General features: G+C 39.6%; 2 protein-coding genes across 3 annotated transcripts in view; one reads left to right on the top strand and one right to left on the bottom strand.

The window, feature by feature from the left end:
• ctnna1 (catenin (cadherin-associated protein), alpha 1) overlaps positions 1 to 14,428 on the top strand; it is a 72,784-nt gene that overhangs the window by 23,764 nt on the left and 34,592 nt on the right. For both annotated transcript variants that reach the window (XM_035162142.2, XM_035162143.2), the window contains exons 8-9: positions 10,677 to 10,757; positions 11,032 to 11,184. In XM_035162142.2, the coding sequence (XP_035018033.1) occupies positions 10,677 to 10,757; positions 11,032 to 11,184 (234 nt within the window). The remainder of the gene's footprint in view (positions 1 to 10,676; positions 10,758 to 11,031; positions 11,185 to 14,428) is intronic.
• On the bottom strand, positions 1,914 to 7,811 carry lrrtm2 (leucine rich repeat transmembrane neuronal 2). The gene is made up of 2 exons (XM_035162144.2): positions 7,079 to 7,811; positions 1,914 to 6,423 (listed from the first exon to the last, which is right to left on the bottom strand). Exons 1-2 carry the CDS (start codon positions 7,080 to 7,082, stop codon positions 4,781 to 4,783), a joined length of 1,647 nt encoding a protein of 548 aa, XP_035018035.1. The 5' UTR covers positions 7,083 to 7,811; the 3' UTR covers positions 1,914 to 4,780.

Raw genomic sequence — 14,428 nt, 5'->3', positions numbered from 1 at the left:
TCATCCCTCTATCGTTTGTGCTTGAATCCCCCAATCATGTAGTTGAGGAATGGGTTTAAATGTGTTAAGCAATAAATACATTAGCGGTGTATTTGCTGATGAGAGTCCAGATCAATATGTCCTTCCCAAGCATTTTCTAGATTTATTGGAGGTTTCATAATAATACCTGCAGCATACATGAGCTCTGAGTCCTTGAACCCTCCAGACTACAGAGGCCTCACAGTCAGACTCATCAGTTTAGTGCCTCCCCCGCCTGGGTACACTCTGTAGGTTAATTACGTGCTTTCTGAAGGCCTCATCAAAAAAGAGAAGGTAAAATTGAAGTACCTCTTAGAGCTGGAAGGCCAGGTCAGCCTATATTCTTCACAATGTTTGCACTCCAAACTGCTTGACATAAATAAGTTGCCTTTAGATAAAGTATACATATCAACCTGAAACTGTCAAACTCAAGACTTTGAATTTAAGTCCTATTCTTTCTTTTGAGCAAATTATGTTTTTGCTAAGGATACTCACATAGTGGTGAGTGAATTAACATTTTCAGTGCACTATCCCTTTAAAGTGCCATTCGTGACACACTGTGAGAGACGAGATACTTGCTAAACGTCTAAATGTGTCTTTGCATTGATTGTGAATGTAAATTCTGCACCTCGTTTGATGTGAACACACCATAATAGTGAGACACCACCCAAACTCCTACTACAGCAAGTGGTTGCCTGGAAAACACAAATCACAAAAAAGAGATTTGGTGGTCAAGTACTTTTTTGTAGGTGAGACTGTAGAACATTGCTGTCACTGTGTAAAGAACACACACCACCTTGATTTCACCCCATTACGTTTCACTACAGTTCAATGCCAATTCTATAGACATACACCCAACCCGAACCTCCATTTTGAAAAGCCTTCTTAAAAAAAAATCCACAGTTGACCAGAATCAATGTCAAATGGTCAATTTATCTAAAATGTGACTATTACGATTATTCAACACTTTGACATGTAGCTCATATTTTATACAAGGGAGGAAATAAAAGTTTTGTTATCACCGTCTTTTTCTATAACTGACAACATTATTGTGATTTAGCATGGACCATTAACTGTCAAATTTCTAATCTTGAATTTTATCTGGAAGTTGATGCCTGTGGCCATTTTTAGAATATCGATTTTTTCATTGCGTGAAAACCTTAGCTATTGAGGTAGTGGAGGCAGTTAAGATAGTAATTCATCAAGTAAAAATATTATTTGGTACTTTGATTTACTCAAATATGAAGATTTACCACTTTTCTCTATTTTAGATATCACATATTCAAAAGCTCTGAGTTTACCATTGTTGTTTGGACAGAAATAGCAGTTTGGAAATAACCTTGGCCTCTGTGAAACCAAGGAGCAGGGATTGCAGTTTGTGACCATCATGCTGCCTTCTGTTAATGCTTCGTATTTTTATCACATCCATTTGCAAACTAGATAATTTAATAAATTTGCTGACATACCCTGCTGGAAGGTAATCTTTTTTTACTTTAGTGACTGTTAATAGAAAAACATGTTAGAGATAAAGCGTTTATGCTCGATACATATGAATTTTCACAATATACTCTTGCATTTCACCTTCATCAAGGGTTGTTTATTTTTGGAAGGCTTTTTTCAAGAGCGTGAGGTGTATACATTTAACAAAAAATTGAAAGACCAAACCATGTTGTGAGCATCCATCATTTCGCAAACAGTCTAAATTATAACGATTTTATTTAAAAAATATATGTTTTGAGGGGAAAATGTTTTTTTTTTTTTTCAGTTTGGCACATCTTTTCCACTATACAGATATGAAATTGTACATTTTACAATACAAAAGGAAAATGGGAAGAGAAAAGCATTCATTTTGCACAAAGATGTTGGGTAAGAGAGAGGGGGATTGGTTCACTTGGTTTTTCTTTTTTTTTGTTTATTTTTTTTAGGCAGGATGGGGACCAGGGCTAGAGGATGACAAGAGGAAACAAAAACAGTTTACAAAGACCCAGTGCAAAGGGATGCATATTTCTACAAATTCTGTGGATTTTCAGTCACTCAGTACAACTGTAGTCAGTGAAATTTAATTTCATTGATTGACAAAACCTTTATAGGAATTCCACATACATCCCCATTCTTGGTGATATCAAAAATGAGGTCCCCCCCATAATGTTTGCTGAATGACATTAGGAATATTTAACTCAATTTCGACTTTTGAACATGCAAGACAGATTAGAAGGGCAACAGTAAAAGCAGTGCTGGAAGAAAAGCTGGAAGAAAATAAACAATGTGGAGTTGCGAGGCTTTGGAAATCGGTATGATCAGTGTATGTTTTTCATGTGAAGTGTAACAAGTTTTGGTTTACACACTTTCTTCAAACTTGTATGCATTTTATGAGCATGTGTAGAGAAACATTGACACAAACATTCATTTAAAAGTTTGAATCCAAATTTTGCAGGCTCCCAAGACACAAAGCCACAAATGCTACCCCCTGGCTACCTCTAGGGGCACCAGCCAACACACGGCAACCTATTTGCTCAAAACCAGATATCTCACTTCAACATGCTATGACACTTCTTGCTGTCTAAATGGCTGACTTTGTTAAACATTGCCACACATTTACCTGTCTAGAAAATGCCATATCCTGATTCCCAGAGTGAAATGTTGTTCACTATAAAACTGCTCCATACAGCTCATCAGTTAACCAGTAATGAAACTGCTGCTGCTGTGGGATCAGTATACATTTCAAGCCCAAGTGCAATCAGTCAGCATTCGTCGTTCCATTTTCTACTACCTTTACTTGGCTAGAGAAATGCTCAATGGTTTTGATAAACTACGACATTACCCCATAGTTGCCCCTCTCCATCGTCCCATCAATTCCTCTTAATTCCTCTCTTTCACCCTGCCCCCACCACCAAACTGAACACAAAGAAGTGCGGAGCTGCGGCAGCAGCTTTAGTCTGATGCTAATGCACATCCTCTCCCTGCTGCATACAAATGTGTCCTGACCCAGGCTTGCTGTTTGCTTATTACTGGATCTCCATTTGCTTTCAGGGTATTAACCACAGTTTAAATTGACACTTGTGACTGCCAACCAAGGAACTGCTCTCAAATTTATTATTCACCCTAACCACATTTTTAAGACTGTAAATGACAACTCAGTGTCCCTAACCAGAGCAATGCCTTAAAATAAAAGGTTATGTTTTGTGTGGTGTGGTGTGGAGGACGATTCTAGTGGAACTACTTTCGAGTGGCTGAACAAGCCAAATGTTGCTGGATCACTGGTGTGGGTGACAGAATATTAGATTCTTTTTGCCTTGCCTTAATTGGTTCAATCTTGAGCCTGTCAGTCCTGATTAGAGTGTAAGCAGTTAAGATCCTGGGTGACTGGGAAAGGTTTAATTTTCAGAGTGAAATGCTCTCCTATCTGGTATTTGCGCTGTTCATTATCCTTTCACTTGCTACCCTCATGTCACTCTAGCTGGTCTGTATATTGATCCTGGTATATATTAGCAAATCAGTAAACTGTACTTACTAGGTGAAGCTGTTGGAATGGTTATGGTCACAGTGTGTATGGCATTTGGGTGCTCAAGAATCCATGTACAAGTTATGGTACATTTAAAGGTCTAATAATTTTGTTCTTGATGTCCAAGGTCAGGAAGACATCCATGTGCTTTGCTAAGCAGTGTAGCGTATTGGAGATTAACCACAGACAAACAATGCTTAGTGTTTCCCACAGGTTAAGAATTTATTTGTCGCAGTTGGCCCCTTTGTGTGGGTGCTCCAACATCCAACAACCTGCAGCTGCAAAACAGCATTAAATTTACAAGCTAACATCTGATTAAAGAGTTCATTTTTTTCAATTTATATAATTGAACATAAATTCACCATACTGGCAGTGTTTTCAATCAGTATACACTTTTAGTTGCATTTGCACACAAGATATTTTGGAAGAAATCCAAGTTTCCCCCGAAAATCCCCTTTTGGCTAAGGACAGCTGTTTTTGGGGTGGGCTGCCCAAATAAATTCTGCAAATAGGAAACACTGAGAGCCTTTTGGTTTGATGGAAAGTTATAGACTTCCTTAATAGGCTCATGTCTGATTTTTCAAAAGTAATATAATTACCCTATACCGAATAGGATTCTTCTCCTCTCTAGAGAGGATTTATTTTTATTTATAACGTAATAATAATATCATGAATTTATAATTCAGAATGTGAATTTGGTCGTAGTAGCCTTTAATGTGTCATGCCTCTCCCCAAAACAATGAAGCTGTAAAACAACATATATATAATCACTCCAATATCCAATTAATTTGCCTCAGTGTTAGAGTGATTAGCTTACAGTGTCTGTGGTGCATTTAGAATCATGATTTCAAATATTTAATCTGTAAAAGATGTAAATCACATTTCTCAACTTAATGTATTCTGTATGCAGTGGGCCATTTGGCTGTTATATAGTATTCTCTCTGTGCTGCAGAATATAGAGACAATGTGGAGACAAATCTCACAGTTTACAATTTTCTTGTTTAAAATGATTGCCCCCTGCCTGATATGAACAACCTTGCATTCATAGAAAAATAAATTTGTGACTATCCCTACCTCATCCCTAAACTGTCACGTCCAACCTCTGTCATTGTGGCATTCAATATTTCTCACATATTCTCAAATGTCACTGGTAGAAATTATGCTTTTTACATAAATTGGAAAAGAAAATCAAAAAAGCAAACCCTGTATCATCTGAAATGGTCAAATGGAAAACCATATGCTCTAGGAATAAATAAGAGTTCATACTTCACACTCTTTGTAAGGCAGTTGCTGACACTTGCACTGCCCATAGCCATTGATGATCACGAGTGCCCCTTCTTCATGGCTGGGCTCATATTCATTATAGGGTACCTGTGTTGCTAGATCTGCCATAGGCTGCCGCTGCTGGGTCCTCATCTGTCTGCGGTTCTGTATGGCCGAACAGTGGCGTATCCGGCGCAGGGTGGGAGGGCAGCACTTCCGTGAGATATACACAACAAAAATGATGAAAAAGAATGAAAATAGAAGGGCCATAGTTCCAATTATAACCCTATGAGTCATAACAGTGTTGTCCGTTGCCGAGAAGTCATCCGTTACTGCTGCCTCTTCCAATGCAGCAGTAGTTGCTTGAGCAGTGAGTGGTGTTTGTGTTGTGGTTGTCGTGGTAGTGACTGTGGTAAAGCTCCCAAAATCCTCTGCATAGTCCTGCGTGGGGGTCGGCTGCATAATTCCAAACAGGGAGCTTGTGATCTCTGTAGCTGTAGTAGCGTCTGTGGTTGTACTGATTGTCTGAACAACTGGCGCTGAAAAATTCTGACAAAGCTGGAATCCATAGACCGCATCAAGTATCTCCTCACCTTGGGCATATTCAGGACTATGGCAGAGAATGGAATGTTCCCACCTTCCCTTAAAGGTGCTTAGCCAAGTGGCCAGAGAGCAAATCCTTTTGGTACATTCCCACAGGTTGCTAGACAGCCCAACGGTGCCCAGAGACTGCCACATATCCATGACTTGGGGATCCAGACTGCTTAGTTTGTTGTTATCCAGCAGCAAAATCTTTAAATTTGGCAGCGTTTGAAACACATCAGGTGTGAGGACACGAATTTCATTTCCTGTGAGGTCGAGCTTCTCTAAAGTGGTCCAGCTCCACTCCATGCCACATGTTAGGTTGCTGATTTTATTCCATTGCAGATATAGAAACTGCAGAGCAACAAGGCGAGGGAAATGGGCCAAGTTGATCTTGGTCAGCTGATTGTGCTCCAAGTGGAGCTCTTTAAGCTTAATGAGCCCAGCAAATCCATTCCGTGCCAGACTCCTTAGACGGTTGCTGCTCAGGCCCAGATATTCCAGGCTGCGACAGTCCCAGAATGCTCGAACAGGTGTGGTGCGAAGTAAATTTGAACGAAGGTGGAGTATCTGGAGCTTCCTCAGTCCATGAAATAGTTCTGGTTCCAATGCAGTCATCTGATTGAAGGACAGGTCCAGTATCTGGAGGTTGATGAGGTGGATGAAGGTTGTGTTGGGCAACTTGGTGATACGATTAGAGCTCAGATTGAGGTCCTTCAGCTTGTAGAGCCCTTGAAAGGCATCCTCTTGTACAGTGGTAATCTGGTTGTGGTCAAGGTGTAGCCAGGTCAGCTGGCCGAATCCATAGAACTGATCAGGGCTGAGCTCAGTGATGCTGTTGTGACGTAGTGACAACCCCAGGGCCCCCTTGTCCACGCCATCTGGGGGTGCCTGAAGCCCCTGGGTGTCGCAGTAGAACTGCAGGTCCTCACAGCGGCATTTTTGAGGGCAGGTTGTGCACGATGCAGGAGGCAGCTGGCACACTAGGAGCATGCTGATCACACACAGACACAGAGCCGCTGGTGCAGGTCCCACCAATGGCCACCTTGAATGGAAACCTGGGTGGGTTCAAAGATAAGAAAATGAACTATGGGGCGGGAAAGCTAATCTCTGCAGAGCACTTATTACTAATTCATGGTGGCGATTGTGGTCTTGTTGGTTCACACATGCACATGCACCAGTTTAGGTATTTTACATTGACAACTTTCCCAATCTGGTTAACCATGATATCTTTAAGCTTAGGTTTAGTCGAGATATCATTTACTGAGGCATCTAATTATCAAATGCATACAGGAGCTGCACTTCTTTCCACCCCCTTATTTTTTTTTATTTTATCTATTTTGTTCATAATGTGTGCTCTGCGATTTGATGTAAATATACATTTTCTGCTGCTTACATCATTCATTTATTAATTTTTCTATGTTTCTTGCCCATTTCTGGGCAGCATATATGAGATATGCTGTCATCCTTTTAATCTTTAGTTTTTTCTGCTTTTTTTTTATCGAGTTTTGTTATCACTCAAGAGGTTTACACTAAAATAATAATGGTATTTAAAAAGTATACATTCACAAAACCGATTCAGCGAAGAAGAAAACATGAAAGACAATTGCAGTAAATAGACTGGGCTGAAGAGCTTTTAGTCCTCAGCCTCCCTCTCTCTTACTTGTATTCCCTATTCATGTCCCGACCTGCCGTATAAAGAGGCTAACTTACCCATTCTTTTGTGCACATCGGAGGCTGCATTCAACTGTCCTTTTCTGCAGACTCTTGGAGCAACCAGATGGAAAAAAAATCCAAAGGGAAAAAACCCTTTTGAGTAAGCACAAAAGGAATCAGCCTCTTTGGAAATAAAGCAATTCGGAGCCCACCCCAATGAGACAAAATCTGAAATTCCATGTCCCGAGATGATGCTTATTCCGTTTTTTTTCTCAGTCCGTTAAAATCCAAGCTCAAAGAGAGTGTTGAATCTTTTCCTTCATCCCACAAATCCTTGAAATAAATATTTATATTTTTTTAAGTTGATCAGTTGCATCCAGACGACTCCGATGAACAGACCCCCCTCCTTCTCCTTTTTTTCCTCTTTCTTTTTTTACCCTTTTGTTTCCCTTCCACGGCAATGATGTCAGCTTAAATGGTTAATTGAAGATCAAGTGTTCCTCTTTCATGGCCGTGTTCTTCCAACCCTAACTTGTTGATGGCAGCTAGAGATCCTGCTTCCGACGCCGGCTCAATCTCGGCATAGCCTCTGCAGAGCTGTGAGCGAAGCTCTCGTCTGCTAGCTGAGACGCAGGGAGAGAGAAAACACCAGAGCAGGGAGTCAGGGATGTTATTCTGTGCTTTTTGTTGCAGCCACTCACTGCTACAGAGTGGTGGCAGCCTGGCGTCGATCATCACTACTGTTTCTCTCTCTCTTTCTCCCTCCCACACACACACAAACACCCTCTCACTCTCTTGCTCAGTCACTTGCTCTCTGCCTCATACACACTGCTTGTGTACCTCAGTCTTACCCCCACCTCCCACTGCCTCCCCCAACCCTCCTCGGCCCCCCCACTGGCTCGTCACCATCAGAATATTGATATCTTGAAGGTGTTGCAGCAGCTTGCTGTTGAAATTAACCACAGCTGTAAATCTGAGTGTTGCCTTGACGTTGCATTGCATGGGCTATGTATGGAAGTATACTCAAGACATAAACTAAATGGCATAACAATGCTAAACTGAATTTGTAACACGTGCCTTTAGTCAAAATTAACATGGACAGGATTAAAAATAGGTGTGCTGCATTGCCATAGGAGTATGCTATAGCAGAGCTAACATGGGGTGTCTGGCTTATATTCATAATTTACATATCCTGAGTGCAGTGCTTTAATTTTTGAGCACTGGCATGTGATGTATGACCAGCTGCTCTGAAGTTAAATGAGATTGGCTTTGAACATGTAATGGTTGCAGTAATGTAATAGCAGAATTCTTGCTCGATTCACAAGGTGAGATCAAAGAAACTAAAATGGTGTTAATATGATATTTTCCCCCCGGTATTGAGCAAATGGATTTGATATGTGGTTTTGTAAAAACAAGGCCATATTCCAGCAACATTTAGAATGTTATATATATATGTTGTTCAGTGTGTGAAAACAGTAAGACTTTCTCTTAATTATTTAATGGGGGTGGAGATGGATGTGAAGGTAATTGCAATGAACTAGATTGAAAGCAGCAAAAGACTAGATACCAAAGAACATCCGAAAGACGCGTACTGTTGTCTTCTACCCCGTCATCCCTTTCCTCACTCAAGCATCGTTTTACTTAATTTATTTGAACCTGTTTCACCTGTTGCAGACAATAGGTTGTACTTAATGAAATGAAATGCAATTCACACTGTGCTTTGGCAGTAGATTGTAGTCAAAGACTAACTGAAACAAATGTTCTATTTTCATAATTGAAATGTGAATAATTAAAAGCTAACTTGCGTCACAAATTCACAGAACTGTGGAGAGAGCCAGAAAATGATTGTTACCAAATGTTTATGTCCTATTAAATCTTATCACCACATAATTCTCAGTTCTTAAGACAACACAAACATCTGGCTGTGACTTTCCAGGTCAGCTGACTAGCATGCTGCTGTCATTCTCCACAGTTATTGTGGTAGACTACATCTCCCACTGGGACTCCCCTGCAGAATGTGAGAGTGGAAAACATGGCGAAAAATGCTTAAATCTCAGGGGACATGATGGATATTCCTTTTACTTAAGGGGTACTAGATTTGCACTTGGAATTCAAGCTGTTTAAAAACATTTTTTCCAAGAAAAAATTATATATATGCACATCCAATTAAGTGAACTTGATGAAATATTGAAAAGCAATATCATTGAGCTCAGTGATCATTTGACACGTGAAGCTATTCCTTTTGAATCTTTCCATAATCCAGCGGACTAGTGGTTTTGTAGAAAAGGGATGTTCCTAAATCTGTCCTGAAGGAGATGGATAGAGACTCACTTGAGTATCATAAAAGATGCCGCAGAGAAATAGCCTCCATAATAAGCACCTGAAGAAGAAGTGCTTTAGAACCCTCTGGTGTGGAAATAAAATATAGGCTAGGCATGAATGAAATAGGATTGAGGGAGTAGGGGTAAAGCAGACTAAACCCTACCGCAGCATTCCATCCAGCCTGCAAAAAAACCCAGGGGATTAGTGCCGTTGGAGCTCCCCAGCCCCTAACTATGTACACAGCCCTTCAATAGGCAAAGGGCAGTGGGGGATGGGGTAGGTCAATGCCACCACCATCCATGTGTTATGTCGCACTTGATTTAAGCTTTATAAGGGGGATTAACAGCCCAGAGTCCAACTGTTTCTTTGCCTTTTCTCAGTTACCCTATACCTTTCATCTAATTTTGCTCTAATTTTATTTTAGTCCAGTGTCTCTCTCTCTCTCTCTCAATCTCTCACATGCTGCACCTCCATCATTCCTGAAAGTTTTAGATATTCACTGCTTGAGCAGTTTGCAGAGCATCGCTCTGCTCTCAGCGGGGGGGGGGGCAGTGCTTATGGCCAACTGCCTCGTGCTTAGCTGTATGACCACTGCCTATGGTATTACTGTACATAATTTCGTATTTACCCATGTGGAACAAATTTTCACCTCTTATTCGTCACACATTTCTCATTCGAGATAAGAAAGTGAAAATGGAAAACAAGATTAGAATGTTATTTTGACTTTTGCATTACATTTGCCCAGTGTTGTCACAGCCTTTTTACATTTTTATTAACGGTTGCCCATGTCCACACTAATATGGAGAAATAAATACTTGCTTCTTCATCTTGGTTCTGGATTTCAGTCCTGCAACTGGAGATCTGTGAAAGCACTGGTCTCAGGTTGAAGAGTTTATAGGGAGAACAAAGCTTTTGAAAAAGCTACAAAGTGCTGCAGATTCTTTCATTTCAGGCAGAAAACACATACAAAAATATTTCAACAACATTTTTCAGATGTCCAACAACCGTACTAGTTAGAGGAGAGAAAGCAATAGTAACAGTAAATTCAATGGGGCTGAAAAGAAAGCCACGTCAGAGAGATAAATGACTTTTAACATTCCTCTAAACTGTCCGACTACAGTTCAGACAGATTTGTTCCCTTTTGCCTTCATTCACTTCAGTCCGTAAGATGTTAAGTCTTTTCAGACTCCGACATAGATTGATTAAATTCAGTGTTATCCTTGTTCTCATCCCAATGCTAGTTTATACAAGCATCCACAACAAATATGTTGGAAGCAGTTGTCACGGTACTTTATTACTGCACACTAATTACTTTTCCATATTCATGCTTTAGGCTGGAAGGAAGGACAGGAGTGATGCTCTGAACACAGCCATCGACAGGATGACAAAGAAAACCAGAGACCTTCGCAGACAGGTTTGTTCTCTGTTTAAATTTCATCTACGATATCTATTTCATGCATAATATATATATATATATTATTAACTGCTCATGTATATTTTTTTCACCTCAGGAATGTCTTCACTGTAGTTTAGCTAATATAGTTGATAAGCTATTTTCTTTGTCTATCTTGTATATGAAGGTAATGTATGCTATTTAGTCAGGTAAACAAGCTCTACTGTAAGATGTTAATGCATATACACAAGGGGATATATTATTTTAATGGTGCCTTTTTTTCCCCCCTTCACAGCTGCGTAAAGCTGTAATGGACCATGTCTCCGACTCTTTTTTGGAGACTAATGTTCCCCTTTTGGTCTTGATCGAAGCTGCGAAGAACGGCAACGAGAAAGAAGTCAAGGAATATGCACAGGTGTTCCGCGAGCATGCCAACAAGCTGATCGAGGTAACGTCCAATTTATTGTTCTTCCATAGTCAAATTCTGATGTGACCCAACATATTTTTCATTTTCATCCTGCTGGTTATGGACATTTTAACCTGGCTTATGGTTAACATCAGTCTTCATCCAGCTCCTATGTTTGTGGCTCTGTTCTCAGAGATTCCCTTGTGATACAACTCTAGGATTACAAGGCCTCCGAAAACAGCAATCTGGAATGTTCTTTCCCTAATGAAAACAAAGCCTAAAACATGGAAATTATTTTCTATGGTCACTGTCTTTGTCTGTCACTCTTTCCCACACACACAAATACACACAGAGAATACTTTCCAACAGCATTTGTTTGTAAATTAAAGGCAATCCTGACTGTAATCTGATGCTGTGACGCTACAGACAGCAGACAAACAACATTTCAATTTGTGGCTATAACAACAAATCAAATATTTAAGCACAACTGAAAGAAGCAACAACCACAACTCAGGGATAATGCTACCTCTGGGAAAATGTTGTCCTTGCCTCAACAGATTGATGTATGATTTCTTACTGACCAAGTCCACATGTCCGCTAAAGTGATACTTCTTATCCCTTTCTGTGGTGTGGACTCATGGCTTAACAGGAACAACAGATATTGTCTTGACACATGGCAATACGAAAGCAGCTGCATAGGCAACGTCTCAGATGAGCAACATTCTCATAAAATCATCATTGACCTAATTAGAGGTCTTTTAAATCTCTTGAATGCCTTTGTCAGAGCATTATGCTGAAAGTCACTTTTCTCCCATGGGCAAATTACCATGAGTGTTGCTGGATCGGTTTGTCCAGCAAGAGCAGGGCAGTGTGAGCATTGACTGGGATTACCGCTGAGGCATCCAAGGGAAAAGGGGACCACACTGGGGAGTAGAGCCCTAAGTAGCTCCTGAAGGCTGAAGTGTCAGGAGTTGCATTAGACCGTGACATTGATGAACTTCTCGAGCGCTCGGTCACTACTCCTGCTTCTTAAACTTTGATGGCTGTTTTAGATGAATGGTATTAGATGTAAATACTTTGCCAGTTGCCACATGCAGTTAGATGTGATTGAGTGAATCTCACAATGGACTGCACTGCATTAGCATTGAGAGGCAGTGCTGTTCATAAAAGTAGAGATGATGAAAGGTGTTTTCCCCTCTTTAAGGAACAAATAGAACAAACTTTCCTCTATACACTGATTTAATATCAACAATGAAACAGAAGAAGTTGTTCAATAGAATCCCATGCAGTCATAGTTCTGGGTGATAGGTTTTGTTATATCCTTTAGACAAAATATTTAATTCGCTCAATATCCATGCCTTTCTAAACTGCTTGCTTGATCTAATCCTTCATAAATTATTCATCAGCAACAGGATCTTTGTTAGACATAAATTAAGAATTAAAGCTGAATATCTCAGGAGCACCATTGAATAGCATATAGTTGTGCTGTGTCCTGAGAATTGGCCAAACTTGAATTCTCATGACTAAAGATACATAAACTGATCATTATACGTAAGTTTTTACTAAAACATGAGTATAACTATTTAGATTAGACATGATTACATCCAAAACTGACTGCTCACTAATTGTTGTAACTAATGATACTCCTACTTAATCTTTTATTACACCCTACAAGTGCAGTAAGTTGTTACGAAAAAATCCCCTGTAGAATTTGTCTTGTCTGTTTCTCTTACATAACGAATATTGGAAACTGTTATATTCCATGAATGTACCACTAAAAATATGAAATTCATAAGTTCAACCACAAAAATATGCTAAATTATTCTAAATATATTCTAGAAGAAGCATTATCACATCCGAAGACAATGTAATGGCAGGTGCAAATGCAACCAGGCGCTCATTCATTCTTGACATAAATTGAAGCATGTGTCTGCATTTTAAGAGTTTAGTGATGATGTTATCAGTAAATTAACACAAAAATAAATTAAAATCCCGGGGATTCAGTTACACATTGCACTTAAATACAGTTGAGTATGTGATACAGTAGATTCATTTGCTTACATACTTTTTTGTATTGTTTGCAATGAAATATGAAGAGGTTGGATGTCAGAATGGATTCATTGTGGCTAAGAATTGTAATCTTTTTAAGAGCAGCCAGTGTCGCATTTTTATAATTTTCGGTTAACTCCCAGCTTTATTTCAGTATAATAGAGCACTGGCTGATATGAGAGTCAAATTGTTCGTGAAAACCCGATCCTTTGGAGCAGTCTAACATTTAATGCATTCAGCTGAGCAATAGGCTAGTCACAGTAGGACTCTTGGCTTTCACCTCTGACTGAAAATGGTTGACATTTCCCTCTAAATGCAATGTGCAAAGTGGGTATCGAACAGTACTGCAAGTAACTTCTGTAAATGACCCTCGGCCAAACACTACAGATATAAATGTATGGTGTTGCAATGTCCCGAGTGAGAAGTAATAGTTTTGGTTTATTATCAAATAAACCAGCAAATATGTTAGTAAAAGTGATGTCCCCAATTCAGCGGTACGAACAGCAAAGTGCCACCAATCTCAGCCTCTGTGTGTATGACATCATGCCACTGTAGGCTGCCCAAAGGCAAATGATCCATTAGCTCACACACATTTATTTAAAAGCAACATTATGAGTGACCCACATTCATTCAGGCAGGCTTCAAGCAGCTTCTCTACCCTTGTTTGTCAGAACATCAATTTATCGAAACCTAATGTTTATCTCATTAAATAATAAGAGGTGTTACTTTAAGTTTCCTTCATGTGAACTGCAATAATTTAATGATAGTCAGTAAATGTCTCATGACAACGTTTTCCTCTACTCAGAAGGAAGTAAGTTCAGATTATTTGACCTAACAAGACATTGCCATGGCTGGAGCCCTTTGTAGTCATTTCGTAAAGCAAGCTGTGGCAGTAAAAATGGGTATTGACATTTATAGCCAAATCCAGTGGTTTAAAGGTTTTCCCATGTTTATAAACATTTATAAGCTGAGAAATGCATCATCTTAAGAGCAGGAGGAAAAAATAGACTGAGCTTAATGTTTTTACCTCAAGGCTATCTTCTTAACCAGGCTGCTCAGGATGCTGTGTGGAGAATTCAGTAGCAGAGAAAAAACGTGTAACTCAAAAGGCGACTGATTATACCGAAATCTGTAATGTTCTCATCAGATACTGTAAATCCATTTCAATTCTCTCCTTATGACTAAAAAGAAGTATCTTGTCCATCCTAATGAGAAGATGAAATTGGAAGATTGATAG

Source organism: Hippoglossus stenolepis, chromosome 7 (assembly GCF_022539355.2).
Source record: "Hippoglossus stenolepis isolate QCI-W04-F060 chromosome 7, HSTE1.2, whole genome shotgun sequence".
Classification (NCBI taxonomy): Eukaryota; Metazoa; Chordata; class Actinopteri; order Pleuronectiformes; family Pleuronectidae; genus Hippoglossus; species Hippoglossus stenolepis.
This window is presented reverse-complemented; position numbering and strand designations above follow the sequence as displayed.